This window comes from Formica exsecta, unplaced genomic scaffold, assembly GCF_003651465.1.
Source record: "Formica exsecta isolate Colony F162 unplaced genomic scaffold, ASM365146v1 scaffold201, whole genome shotgun sequence".
NCBI lineage: Eukaryota > Metazoa > Arthropoda > Insecta > Hymenoptera > Formicidae > Formica > Formica exsecta.
In genome coordinates this window covers 62748-75504 of record NW_021849308.1, presented here as the reverse complement: position 1 = coordinate 75504, position 12757 = coordinate 62748, and the positions used below count along the sequence as shown (strand labels likewise).

General features: G+C 30.7%; 3 protein-coding genes across 5 annotated transcripts in view; 1 reads left to right on the top strand and 2 right to left on the bottom strand.

The window, feature by feature from the left end:
* The window catches only part of LOC115234699 (protein Jumonji), an 8926-nt gene extending 5888 nt beyond the window's left edge, over positions 1 to 3038 (top strand). The window contains exons 6-12 of the mRNA XM_029805988.1: positions 31 to 229; positions 317 to 465; positions 834 to 1140; positions 1206 to 1612; positions 1699 to 1797; positions 1905 to 2207; positions 2312 to 3038. Coding sequence (XP_029661848.1) covers positions 31 to 229; positions 317 to 465; positions 834 to 1140; positions 1206 to 1612; positions 1699 to 1797; positions 1905 to 2207; positions 2312 to 2398 — 1551 coding nt within the window. The 3' untranslated portion in view covers positions 2399 to 3038. The remainder of the gene's footprint in view (positions 1 to 30; positions 230 to 316; positions 466 to 833; positions 1141 to 1205; positions 1613 to 1698; positions 1798 to 1904; positions 2208 to 2311) is intronic.
* Positions 3039 to 3449: 411 nt separating this feature from the next.
* Positions 3450 to 8825, bottom strand: LOC115234700 (solute carrier family 35 member C2). Of its 3 annotated transcripts, none has more exons than XM_029805989.1 (8): positions 8420 to 8825; positions 8201 to 8337; positions 7176 to 7405; positions 6766 to 6977; positions 6598 to 6670; positions 6238 to 6490; positions 5461 to 5636; positions 3450 to 5173 (listed from the first exon to the last, which is right to left on the bottom strand). In XM_029805989.1, the coding sequence occupies exons 2-8, from the start codon at positions 8220 to 8222 to the stop codon at positions 4823 to 4825; spliced, it is 1317 nt and encodes a 438-aa protein (XP_029661849.1). In that variant the 5' UTR covers positions 8223 to 8337; positions 8420 to 8825; the 3' UTR covers positions 3450 to 4822. The 3 variants fall into 3 exon arrangements, with proteins under 3 accessions (XP_029661849.1, XP_029661851.1, XP_029661850.1); XM_029805991.1 differs by having other exon boundaries at positions 7176 to 7213; XM_029805990.1 differs by having other exon boundaries at positions 8463 to 8825.
* Positions 8826 to 9607: 782 nt separating this feature from the next.
* LOC115234702 (SOSS complex subunit B homolog) lies at positions 9608 to 12751 on the bottom strand. Its single transcript, XM_029805992.1, has 2 exons — positions 12128 to 12751; positions 9608 to 11669 (listed from the first exon to the last, which is right to left on the bottom strand). Exons 1-2 carry the CDS (start codon positions 12584 to 12586, stop codon positions 11415 to 11417), a joined length of 714 nt encoding a protein of 237 aa, XP_029661852.1. The 5' UTR covers positions 12587 to 12751; the 3' UTR covers positions 9608 to 11414.
* Positions 12752 to 12757: the final 6 nt, after the last annotated feature.

Sequence of the window (12757 nt, the reverse complement as noted above, 5' to 3'; positions counted from 1 at the left end):
TATAATTATCAATATAATTAATTCCTTTAGATTGGTGGGATGGAAGTTGATTTACCTCACTTGTATCAAACAGTTCAAAACTTGGGTGGATTGAAAGAAGTTATTGAAAAGAAAAAATGGCAAAAGGTAGCAGATGGTATGAAGATACCTAAATCTGCACAAGATCGTGTTACCAAATTAGATGATATTTACTGCAAATATTTATTGCCATATGATACATTATCCCCAAGTATACATATCACATATTATAAATAATTACATTTTAAAAGAGAGTATGTTGTTAAAGCTTTTAGATTATATGCTTTTGTTTTCACAGAGGAACGCGAGAAATTGTTTGACGAGGTTGAAGCTGAATGGATGAAAAAAGAAAGCAAAACTTTGCAAAGGCAGGAAGCGTCATCCAATGATAATGATGAGGAAGAAGAAGATGATAGTTCTGATGAAACTGAAGAATGTATTGTGAAGGTATGACAAGAGACATTAATAATTATTATAATTCTTTCACCTGTTTTGCAAAATAGATGTTAAATCATTCTCTTGAATGTGCATTCTTTGGAAACTGTAAATTTGCTAATGCTTTTTAGTCTTTAATTTTAAATAAGTCTGTGAAATTTAAATAAATCCGAAAACCAATTCTTTCATTAAATTTTTACTATTTCACTAAAAATTAATTTATTGAGTGTACTATTTTTGACATATTCTGCATCCTATGTTGGCAACATAATTATTAGTTAATAATCAAAAAACATTATATTGTTATACTATTATCGCAGTTATATAGGGTAATTAAATTGATATATATATACTAATTACATATATATATATATATATAGGGAAGAAACATGCCGTTGAACGCTTTTTACCGAATCGCCCGTAATACACAACGTATGTGGTTCGGCGAAAATCAACGAGGAAACGAAGCCGAAGGTGCTTCAGCCGACGAGGTGGAGAGTGCGTTTTGGAAACATGTCGCCGAAAGGAAACGTCACGTCTGTGTACACGCGGCGAGCATCGATTCAAGCGGTCGTGGATTTGGCTTTTCCGTTGCCAAAAATAGCCCGTTCGCCAGACACTCCTGGAATCTCAAAGTACTCACTAATAATGCCGGATCGGTATTGAGAGCCTTGGGCCCGTTAATGGGTATGCAATTTATAATACAACGATAATATTTTCGTACAAGCCGTGCAACTCTCATTTATTTTTAGGTGTGACCGTGCCAACGCTGCACGTGGGTATGTTGTTTAGCGCTTGTTGTTGGTATCGCGATCCACATGGTCTGCCATGGATAGAATATCTACATACAGGTGCTAAAAAAATTTGGTATGGGATACCCGACGAACATAACAACAATTTCCGAGAGGCACTCTCGAAGATGGTACCACGATATTGTAAAAATAAAACTATATGGTTGCCTTCCGACACTGCCATGGTCCCACCAGAATTGTTAGTCAGTAACGGTGTGCCGTTATGTAAGACCGTGCAAGAGCCGGGACAGTTCATAATTGTATTTCCAAAAGCGTTCACGTCGAGTATATGCACCGGTTACGTTGTATCCGAAAGTGTATATTTCGCACAACCATCCTGGTTGGAAACAGCCGAACAAGTATTCAAGGTATATGTGCCGATGTGTATAGAACCTTTTCTCTCTGAAATTTGTAATGATTTCGTTACTTAAATTGAAACATGATATGGTTTCAGGACATACAAGACAGTTGTGAACCCTCTATTTTTTCATTCGAGAGGTTATTATTTAATATTATTAATGATACCAGATCTCATATAGATATATTAAAACAGGTAAAATTAAATTTGTATTATAATTACAGGATTATAATTTAAAAAACATAAAATAATCGAATATTATTATATAAATTATTGAGCACTAAATATATTAATATAATTAGATATTGCCGAGCGTAATCAAGATCCGTGAGAAGGAGTTAGATTATCGTAAACAACTGGAAAATGTGGGTCTTAATAATAGAGAAAGATTGCCTCTGCCAGATAGTGGAAAAGGGAAGAAAGGAAAAAGAGTGAAAGAGGATGATGGCGATTTCGAATGTGAGACATGTAGAGCCAATTTGTTTGTCTCATTGATGAACAATTCGCAAGATGATAGTGTTTACTGTTTGCCACATGCATTGCAATTAATCAATCATAAAAAGCAGATTTTGAAACATTGCACTCTAATGTATACCTATGACGAAGTAAGTATAACATCTCTTACTATATTTAATTAATTAGTATATTCTCTTTCTCTAATTATGCAAGAACTATAAAATATCAATTAATTGATTTTTATTCCTCTCAGGACGAATTAGATGGATTGATTCGTAAATTGGAACACAGGATTGAAGCCAAATCTAAAAAAACTAATCAAATAAAACAAAATAAGTAAAAAAAAGATAGGTTTGTTATTTAATTTATAAAGGATGAAAGTTGACTATTATTTATTAATCAGCATTAAAATAATTATTAGAACTAGGGAACGTGATCACACTGTCTTGCTTATTATAATAGATGATTAGAAAATTTCATTATATTCATATACAATGAATGTATAGTTTATAGTAGAATAATGTAAACGATCTTATATATATATATATATATATATATATATAACATACACACAAAATAACTGAAACTTTCTATTATATTATAGGATTTGATCCAATATTCTTTAATCGAACAACACTCCAACTACATTATTGTATCTATACTGTAATTTTTTGCGGTTTATTTAAAAAAAATATCCATATTAAATATAATTACTAAGTATTATAGAGCAAATTCCCAAAGAGGCGAAAAATTATGTATCTGTAGTTTTTAAAATTTACCATGGTGTGATCTTGTCTTGACTATTTCTACTTGTCCTAACTTTATTGATTGACTATTTCTTGATTTTAGATTATAGAATATTAATAATTGCTTGTGAGAGTAACATATAATTTTTTTATAATTATATATTATTATTTATTAAAGAGACATAATATACGTTGGAAATAAGGTTTTGTGACAATAGAAAAATAAGGCTATTCCAAAATACAATAATAAATTATCTATTAATATATCTGTGTCTACGCCATTTGATTATTAAATTTATTATTATTGATTATTATTAATAAATATAACATAATATATTGACACAGAAAATATATTTGCTATGTATTTTACTTTCTCTATATTTCCTAGAGCAACTTTAAAATTTAACGAGTTGTTAAAAATAATTTTTAGAGAAAGAGAGACAGAGGAAAGTATCATATAGTTTGTATATTGTGGACATTTATTTATTATTACATATATGTATTTATTATTACATATTTAATATTTTTCTTTCTCTTTTCCTCTGTAATATGCAAATTGAGAGTTGTATTCATGTTCAATATAGCTTTTTAAGGGATTCTCTCTTCAAAGAATTGGAACCCATGCACAAATGAAAAGCTTTATGCTTCTTTACAAAATATATATTTGAATAGATATATACACACACAGATAATCTTGATTTATTTTTGCACTTTAGAATCTTCAGATGTGCGCGATTACAGACTAAATTTTAGGAACTACCAACTGATCCTATATCACTGTCGATTTATATATTATTTCGATTTTAGAAAATTGATGCAGTAATAATTCTGATCGATATCACATACTCTATTTCTTATTTTACATATCGCGTGTATTACTTTAACTCGATACCTTCTCGGTAATCATTTTCCGAACACTTGATCGGTTTTATAAGAACTTGACTAAATTACTTTCTAGCTTATCACAACTTATTTTGACAATTTTACTGCATACAATATTTATAATGCTTAATATTGTTGTAGATTATGATATAATGTAAAATATTTATTAAGCTCTAATCAAATTATAAAACCCATCCTTGATATGAAAATTACATAACTTTATTAAATTTTTTGGTATAGTAAATACATTACTGTTAACATCTTGAATATAGTGCATGTAATATATTATTAGTTAATATATTAACAGTAATATATTATCGTATTTTATATAAATATTATAAGTAGAATATTATATATATATAATCATTTAAAATAAATTATATATATTTAAATTTTATATATTAATGTACGTGTCAATTAGTATGCTTTATTTAAGTTTATTGTGCGTTCATCATTAAAAGATTATATATATACACAAATATTGAATTATCGTTGTCTTATTGGGAAGTATATCCTAAGAGTAGAAAACTAGTGTCACATAATTTAAAAGGATTTATATATCATATATAACTTGCATGCAAAGCTCTTGTTTATAATATTTCAAATAATAATAATAATAATAACAATAACATTAATAATCATGTTCTTCACAGGTAGTGGCATTTTTATCTCAATATCGATACATGACATATACGACAAGGTTCCATTTCATACTTTCTATGTTTGTACTTTGCAATTTTCTAGAATATTCATATATCAGGCTTATGCAATAATACATTGAAATTGATCGGACCATCCCTCTCACATAACATTTTATATTACCCATACATTACATGTTACTAATAAGTCTTTTATGCTTTCAATATATCTCCACAATACACAAACATCTAAAAAAATCTTAAAGAACGTCTCAAAGATATCCTTTAGAAGACTTATAATGCGTTTTGTTTCTAGTCATATTTTACGCCATTCGTAAGGCATAAAGTTATGATGTAAAATTAATGATGTTAGCACTCCATTATTGGCTGCAAAACTTACAAAATTATAAAATACTGCAAGTCATAAACATATATTGTTTTGGAATGCTTTTCTTGATAAATTAATTCCACGTATCAAAGCTAAAAATTCATGGTGTATCACTGTTCCCTGCGTTGCAAAATATCTGACAGTATTTGGCTCGAGTTATCACCCTCCTTCAAATCACCGTCTTCATCTGAACTAAATTCGGCATTAAGAAGATTCATTAGAGACGTTGATTTTTCTGTCAATAATGGTACATTCGAATCAGTTCCCTCTTCATGTTTAGCAATGTTGCTAATCACTTTTGATTGTAATTCCAAATTATCAACCACTTTCTTTCTATTGACTAACACTTTCTGGACAACATGAAGCATGATACCACCAAGGCACATTAACAATCCTATAAAGTTAAGGCCAGTTATTTGGTCACCCTTCAACGCAAAGGCTAGCACTAATGTACATATTTCCTGTAAAGAATCATAGAAATTGAAAAGATATAAGAATTGAAAAATATTGATTGAATGGAACTTATATATACTTATATAAAATATTTTATGACAGATGCAATATAAAATTTGATAACCTGCATAAAAATATTATGTTAATTATATATCTAAATATACAAAATATGTTAGTTTGTGAATTATAGTCTTTTTATAATTTATTAAAATTGTCACAGTGTTTCACTGGGAATAAAATATAAGATATGTCATGCAATATGAGAAAAAGTAATAAAATCAATTAATCCATTTACCTTAAATACTCCCGAGATCGACAATGTCAGACTAGAAGTGTAAGTAACAACTAAAAATTCCATCACTTCCATACTAAATGCTAAAATGGCACCTGCTATTACAGCACTTGTAGTTAATAAAATACTACTAATATCGCTCCAATCGGTAACTCTAATACCATTGTATATTCTACTTCCTAAAATTTAATTTAATGTTTTCAATATTCCGTAAATTATATAATAAAACATGCAACGCTTATTATGACTAAATAATTAAGAGTCTAAAAAAAATTTTTTATTGCTATTACTTCTATGATGTCTAATTAATTATAAAATTTTAATAGATAAAATTATTAAAAAGACTTCAATGAGCAATAATTGGATTTTATTTATTCTAAAAAGACAAAATTGTATCAACAATAAAAAATATCTGGAACGTTTTGACATTCACTTATGCTTCTTTGGCCAAAACATAAAATTCAGATTCTAATATGATAAGATATGATAATAGTCACAAGAAAGGTCTATGTATATAAGTGAAAAATTGATCTGTAGCAAATCTAGCAAAGATTGATGACGTGTTTCTTTCTACTTTCTCCTTGTCCACTTATCCTCAAAAAAGTGTGCTGATCAATGCATGATCAAATTTAAAATCAAGTCGTGTATGTAAAATGTGAAATCATATCAAATGTAGTCCAGAGATATTGATTTGAGTCGTGGGCCAATTATAAAATTTTCATTTGTTTGGTCAATTATAAAATTTCATTAAATTCCGTTATTCGAAATATTGCGAATTACCTTCAAACCACACAGTTACAAATATTGCGGGTAATAGCATCCAAGGTTGCATATAATACATCATGTCTATCGGATCGTGGAGACCGAGTTTGGATTTTTGCATAATGAGTTGTGTCATGGTCCATCGAATACCACTCGCAAACGATGCTAAGAGACACAATATAAATCCAAGAACACCAAATTGGGTAGATTTATAAGTGAACATTGCTAATCCTCCTGCTATCATCACCACTATCCCTACTAGAGACCATGACTACAATAAACAATAATTATTATTTGCCTGTTAAAAGATAATGTATGAGAGCCCTAATAAATAAATATGTAATGTTTTAATTAGAAATAAGCCTTATATATATATACCTTTTTCTCCAGTTTAAAAAGTAGAGAAAATCCAAGAATAAATATAATGGTAGTTGATTTAGTCATAGTAACCCTAGGAAGGAATTTAACTATAATAAATAATAATAAATGTCTTATACTGTATATACATATATATATAATTGGTGTTCTAATATTATTTATACCTACAAAGATATTGAAATCAATGAAAGTGCCCAATTGGATAAACCAATATCGACACCACTGGCTATACCAGGTACCATTATTGAATAAATTATATTTTGCCATGGTAGATTTATCCGTCTGCCAGTAAAATATCTTCTGATGCATCTTATTAATGCGGACAATGTAAACTTTATAATCAAATGGCAAACTACTACTCCAAGTGGAAAATTGAATCCCTAAAGATATTGCAAATTCTTAATAGTAAACTTATATATTTTTGTAAATATGTAGAGAGAGTTTGTTTTTAATAAAACAAGATTTTTTATGATAATTAAATGTGATATAAGCAAAATTTTATTATAACTAAATAATAATAATAATAATAGAGAGAGATAAAACCAAATTACTAATTTGTTATGTATGTAACTACTCACATAAGTATTATAAAGCCATGGATTATAAAATGTAAGGCCTATTGATAAAACAAAGTAAACATAGATCAATAAAAACACGTGGCATGCTTTCCTCCAAAATGTGGGTTCCGAGCTTGTTACATTTTGGAAATCTGGTACATTTTGCGGTAAGTACTCTGATGTATCTACATCGTCTCTAGCAATTTGATATTTTATGTGCGAGCGTGTCATATTTCCTAAATTTAAAAAATCTGAAAAAATTTAGAAATTTATGATTGACAGCACTTTTATTATAAATAAAAAGAGCAAAGAAATAAAGCAATGCAAAAATATACAGGATGTCTCATAATTCGCGGATCACCCGTCATGTGCAGATAGAACGGATTAAACCGAGTAGAGAAGTACCATTTTGCGATCTTTTTTAATTGATATCTCATTAATTATTGTGAAAATCGCGAAATGGTACAGGACGTTTTTACTCCGGTTTAACCCGCTCTACCTACACACGAGTGATCCGCGAATTATGGGACAGCCTGTATAACTCGTCTCGTTTTATTTCACATATATTGTCAATAATAGAAAAAGATAAAAAATCTTTATCTCCATATAATTTTCAGTCATATTTCTTGGAACTCTTATCAAGCTTTATATAAAATGTATATAAATAATTTGTAACAGCTACAAATATATCACATATCTTTTTCTACTATTGTGTGCAAATTATTGTTTACAGTATAATATTATAATAAAAAAATAATCTTTGTACAAAACTATGCAATAAAAATGCTGGTATATCATAATTTCAAGATATGTATTTAGCTTTTATTGTCTTCAGAGAAGAGACTTTCTTCTGCTGTCTTCAAAAGAACTTTCTTCCATTTTTTTCCTTCTTATTTTTTATTTATTATTCTAAACATTTTTCTATGATTTTAATTGAACGTTTTACAAAATGGAGCACACATAGTGCTGTTATTTCTGCGCGATACCAGATGCGATAAAAAACGCAACAGTAAATCGTAAAAGTAATATATTCGTGAAAAACATACCACTTTCTGGAACTTTATGCATAAGGAAATCACTGATAAATCATCGCAAGTATATTCCAGGAATTGATACGTATATCATTCGTATAAAAATTCGAAAAAAGCATCCATATGTCACTCACAACATCACCATTACTTCCCTGAAAATAAAGATTGAAAAATTGAGAATATGATTAAGAAATCGACGATAAAGGAAATATTATCGGAAATATAATCGCTCACTTTGACTTTAACATAAACTAACGTAATTCGGCGCGAACATAACCTGAAGGCAAAAGTGATGTCACAACTGTCACCGTGTCTCACTATCAACCCTTCGAAAAGATCTTATCAGGAGCTTTGCCACGGATGTGCCTGCGAGGATGGTTCGCTTATCAGGTTGGCAATGACAAAGCAAACATGCTTGTGTTTTCGATTTCTCTTTGATCACCTGTCGACCTGTCGCGACCGTGTATACACGTTCGTTGACGCTAACCTGTAATCTGTAATTACTATACATATATATAAGATCGTAAAAAAAAGAAAAAAAAAATAGCTGCGAATTACGTTGCAAATTCGATATCGCCGTGAATCGATTTGCTTTGCATTTTAGATCATCGAAATAAAAATCATATTTTTTACACCTACAAATATATTTTCATTACCGACAATATTTTTTTTTTCGACGAATTAAAAAATTTGATGTTAAATTTGCAACTAAAAAAATCGTAAGCGCAAATTATTAATGTGTTAATTGAAAAGAATTTTTGTCATCACTTGTGCAGAAATAAAATTCGAAGAAAATAAACCGTGCAAATTCTCGCATGTAGCAAAACGGACTAATTATCAAAATATATAAAATATACCTACGCTGAGCGATAAAAAAAAATTGCGGTCGTTTGAGAATGGAAACAAATTAATCTTGCGATTATCATATATATTTCAAAGATAAGATTTCGTGTAGCAATGATTTGCAGTTTCTTGCGACGCCATAAAAATAAAGTGAGTTATGTATGAAATAAATTCTGCTGCAAATTTTAATACAAATTTGCTTGACCGCTCGCGGTATTTTTTTGATCAAGATGTAATTGCGAGAAAGAGAGAGAGAGAGAGAGAGAGAGAAAACCTAACGGTATAAATCGTTCTTTTCTCCCTCTTTTATTTTTTATGTGTACAACAACGCGACACTATTTGGTAAAAATATTTACGAACATATATATATCTAGAAATAATATTTTATACTATAAATATTTAGGGAAGTTTTTATTATACACTAATGTAAAATGAGAAACGTACGACTATTATCAAAGATGAGATGAGGGCCTGTTGATTTCGAAAAACGCAATTTTTTTATTTTATAGAGAAAAAGGGAGACAAAATAATTGGATTTTATCAAAATTAATGGACTGAATAAATGAAAATCTGTGTGTATAAATAAATGAATTTTTTTATTTCAATCCAATTTGTCTTCTAATTCATTCATTCTCCATTAGTCTCAGATTTTTTTTATTTGCACCATATAAAGAGGATATTTTTATTATTACATATTGTAATAATGTCATTAATGTTGTCAGTCTCGATTGTGGACTACTCCACTTTAATAATAGGTAATATTATTCAAGGTTGCCAAGATGAACTCATCGTTCAACATAATCAAATATGAATATTCGCAATAGGTCGTAAAATCTACACATATGTGTAAAAAAGAGAGTAGTTTTTTTAATTACACACATTAAATAACAGAGAATGGTATTCTATATCTAAAAACTAGTAAAAATAATTTCACGAAGTTAAACCACTTTGAATTTTTTCTGCAATATGTAAAAAACTCAATTGACTCCGAGACTCTCTTTACATATTTTCTTCTGTAAACACATGCAGCTGACTAGAAATCGCTCAGTCCATAAACTTCAGATCTTATCTAAAGTTATCGTTTTCGATCTCATCTAAATTTTCTTTGAATAAACGTTAAATACAATAATTATGTATTTTTTCTCGAAGTTTTAAATTATAATGTTAAATTATGATGTTAATGAAGAGAATACTCCTCTATATATTACATGTTTTACTCGTTTTACTGACATAGGATGCCATACCTGTTTTCATTATAATTAAGAACATCACTCGTGATAAAGATGGTCGCTGAGAATTCGCTCGTTCATAAAAAAAATTCCTTTAGAAGTAAGACATACTTCCCAATTATTATTTACAGATTAGAACGACTGACAAGCAGCAATAAACTAACAAGCATGTTTTGAATCATTCTGAATATTATAAGATTTAACAATAAAAAGTTATAAAAATCTTAACAATGGTAAAAGTCTTGAAGAATTTTTTTTTAAAGATCATAATATATCTTTTAAAATATATATATCGTATGGAAATAATAAAAATACGCGCGTAATATTAAAATTTTTAATATAAATTTTAATTAATTTATATGTATGTATATAAATATCACATAAAAGCAAGAAAGATAAAAAATAGAGAAAAGTGCGAATCATTCAGGATATCATTCCGCAAAATATATCTCAAAATGAAAAAGGTGATCATTGAGATGTTACATTTATGGATATATATTATATTTACCAATTTTGTAACTAAAAACTAACTATTAACCTTAACATTAATTTATTTTTATATTTTAATTAATATACATTATAAATATAATATGTTACACATTCTACAGAGTTTTATATATATAGTATAATATATAATTTCTATTGTATTATACACATAAATGAAATTTTTAATATGTATGTTCAAGATCTTCAAAATTTTCAAAGATTTTAAGACTTTTACATTTGTTGAGATTATCACATATCTTTTAAATAAAAGAAAAATTAAAAAATTTTCAAAATATACAGAGAAAAGGATAAAAGTTTTTACAGATTTTTTTTTTTTAATTTGCAAGACTTTAATCACACACACAATATTTGAAACTATGCGCAATAGAATTACTCGAAAACAATTTCTCAAAAGACGAATCGAATATCCATCATTGTTGGTGATCACTGACAATATTCGCATGATACTCGCATTCGCGTACTCGAGCCCGGGAATAGTACGTGCAACAATTGGCCGCTAGATCTCAAAATACATACTTCTCACTTAAGACGCGTCAAGAATCAAAGTTTAAAAAAAAAAGTATATTATACACAAACGCGCAAATCTATCGCGCGCGCGCACACACGTTTGTTCGTTACACGTATATGATTAGCCGCTTCCTTCTCGTGTGTTATCTCCGGTCGCTGCGACTACCGTTTCTGTAGCTGCCGCGACCTCGTGAATTGCTCTTGGTCGTCGAGGCCGACTTTGTCGTCGAATCTGACGACGAATATCGCACCGAGCCACCGGGTAAACCGGAACTGCCGCCACTGCCGCTACCGCTTCCGACATTGCTCCCGTTACCGCTGCCGCCGTTTCCGCTCTTCGCAGTCGTCGAACTAGCCGCGGCTCCGCTACTGGGTGTTGTTGTGTTACTTTGGATGGCCTGCAACAGAAATTGCACGCGTTGTTTTTAATCCGGATGCGTTGGATTCCATATTATTATCGAAATGACGAGTCGTTCTTAAATACATATATACATAAATGTAAAATTATCGCTATCTGTTATTCATTTATATATTTAAATGGCTTTAATATATATGCGAATAAAGAACACGTCAAGTGTTCGTTTCTAAATGTTTTTATCTGTAAATGATAGAAATATCAAATAAGACATTGCGTTCCATATTCTCGCGATATCGAAAAAAAAGCTATGACTAAATTTATTATGTAGATTATTAAAAAATTCGTTTAGATGAACAAAATAAACTTGGATTCTAGAAGAAAATTGAAATAACTCGACGGATATAATTTGAAGCGAAAATTAATAACAATTTCAAGTGTGCGAAAAAAAAAGAAGTTAGAAAAAATTGGAATATCGCGCGTCTCGACGACTCGGTGTACCAAGGGCTGTCGTCCCGATTGACCCGAGATACTGTTGGCGTTGCCGTTGTTGGTGATGCTGTTGTTGACGTTACTGCCGGGCGGGCCCGAGCCGGTCTGATTGACCAACTGCTGCGACAACATCGGATTCGGATCGCTCATGTTGACCTGCTCGTTGATCACCATGCAGAACTCGCCTATCTTCTGTATATCCCCGTTCTTGCCCGAGTACAGGGTCAGGCATTGCCGCCAGACGGACGCGTAGCCCTTGGTGAGCCGTACGATGTCGCCCGGCACGAGGAGCTGTCCGGGCTCGTCCCAGATGGAGACGTTCATGCAGGCGGTGCTGTCGGCCACTTTGAACGTTCGAACTTCGCGGTTCTCTTTAGTGATGGTAGGGTGGCTAACCTCCAAAACGATAAACACTACGTTGATGTTCTTCTGGCCCGCCCGGATATCCTTTATTAGCACGTAATCCATCGTCCCTTTCGCGAATCGCGCGTACGCACGCACACGCCCATACACACATACACACACACAACGCAGCAAATCGAGCGTCCTTACGAGGACGCTCGTCCCGTGTACCGTACCGTGCGACGCGTGTTATCCAAATGACACGACAAACGTCCGTGTCCGTGTGTCAAAGTATGT

What these genes read in the sequence shown, in the direction of transcription:
- LOC115234700 (XM_029805989.1), bottom strand. Translation starts at nt 8,222, where the DNA reads ATGCATAAAGTTCCAGAAAGTG. An exon ending in TCATTGATTTCAATATCTTT is followed by an intron (nt 6,671 to 6,765) that starts GTAGGTATAAAT and finishes ATTCCTTCCTAG; the next exon opens with GGTTACTATGACTAAATCAA. An exon ending in TGTAACTGTGTGGTTTGAAG is followed by an intron (nt 5,637 to 6,237) that starts GTAATTCGCAAT and finishes ATTAAATTTTAG; the next exon opens with GAAGTAGAATATACAATGGT.
- LOC115234702 (XM_029805992.1), bottom strand. Translation starts at nt 12,586, where the DNA reads ATGGATTACGTGCTAATAAAGGATATCCGGGCGGGCCAGAAGAACATC. An exon ending in AATCGGGACGACAGCCCTTG is followed by an intron (nt 11,670 to 12,127) that starts GTACACCGAGTC and finishes TTTCTGTTGCAG; the next exon opens with GCCATCCAAAGTAACACAAC.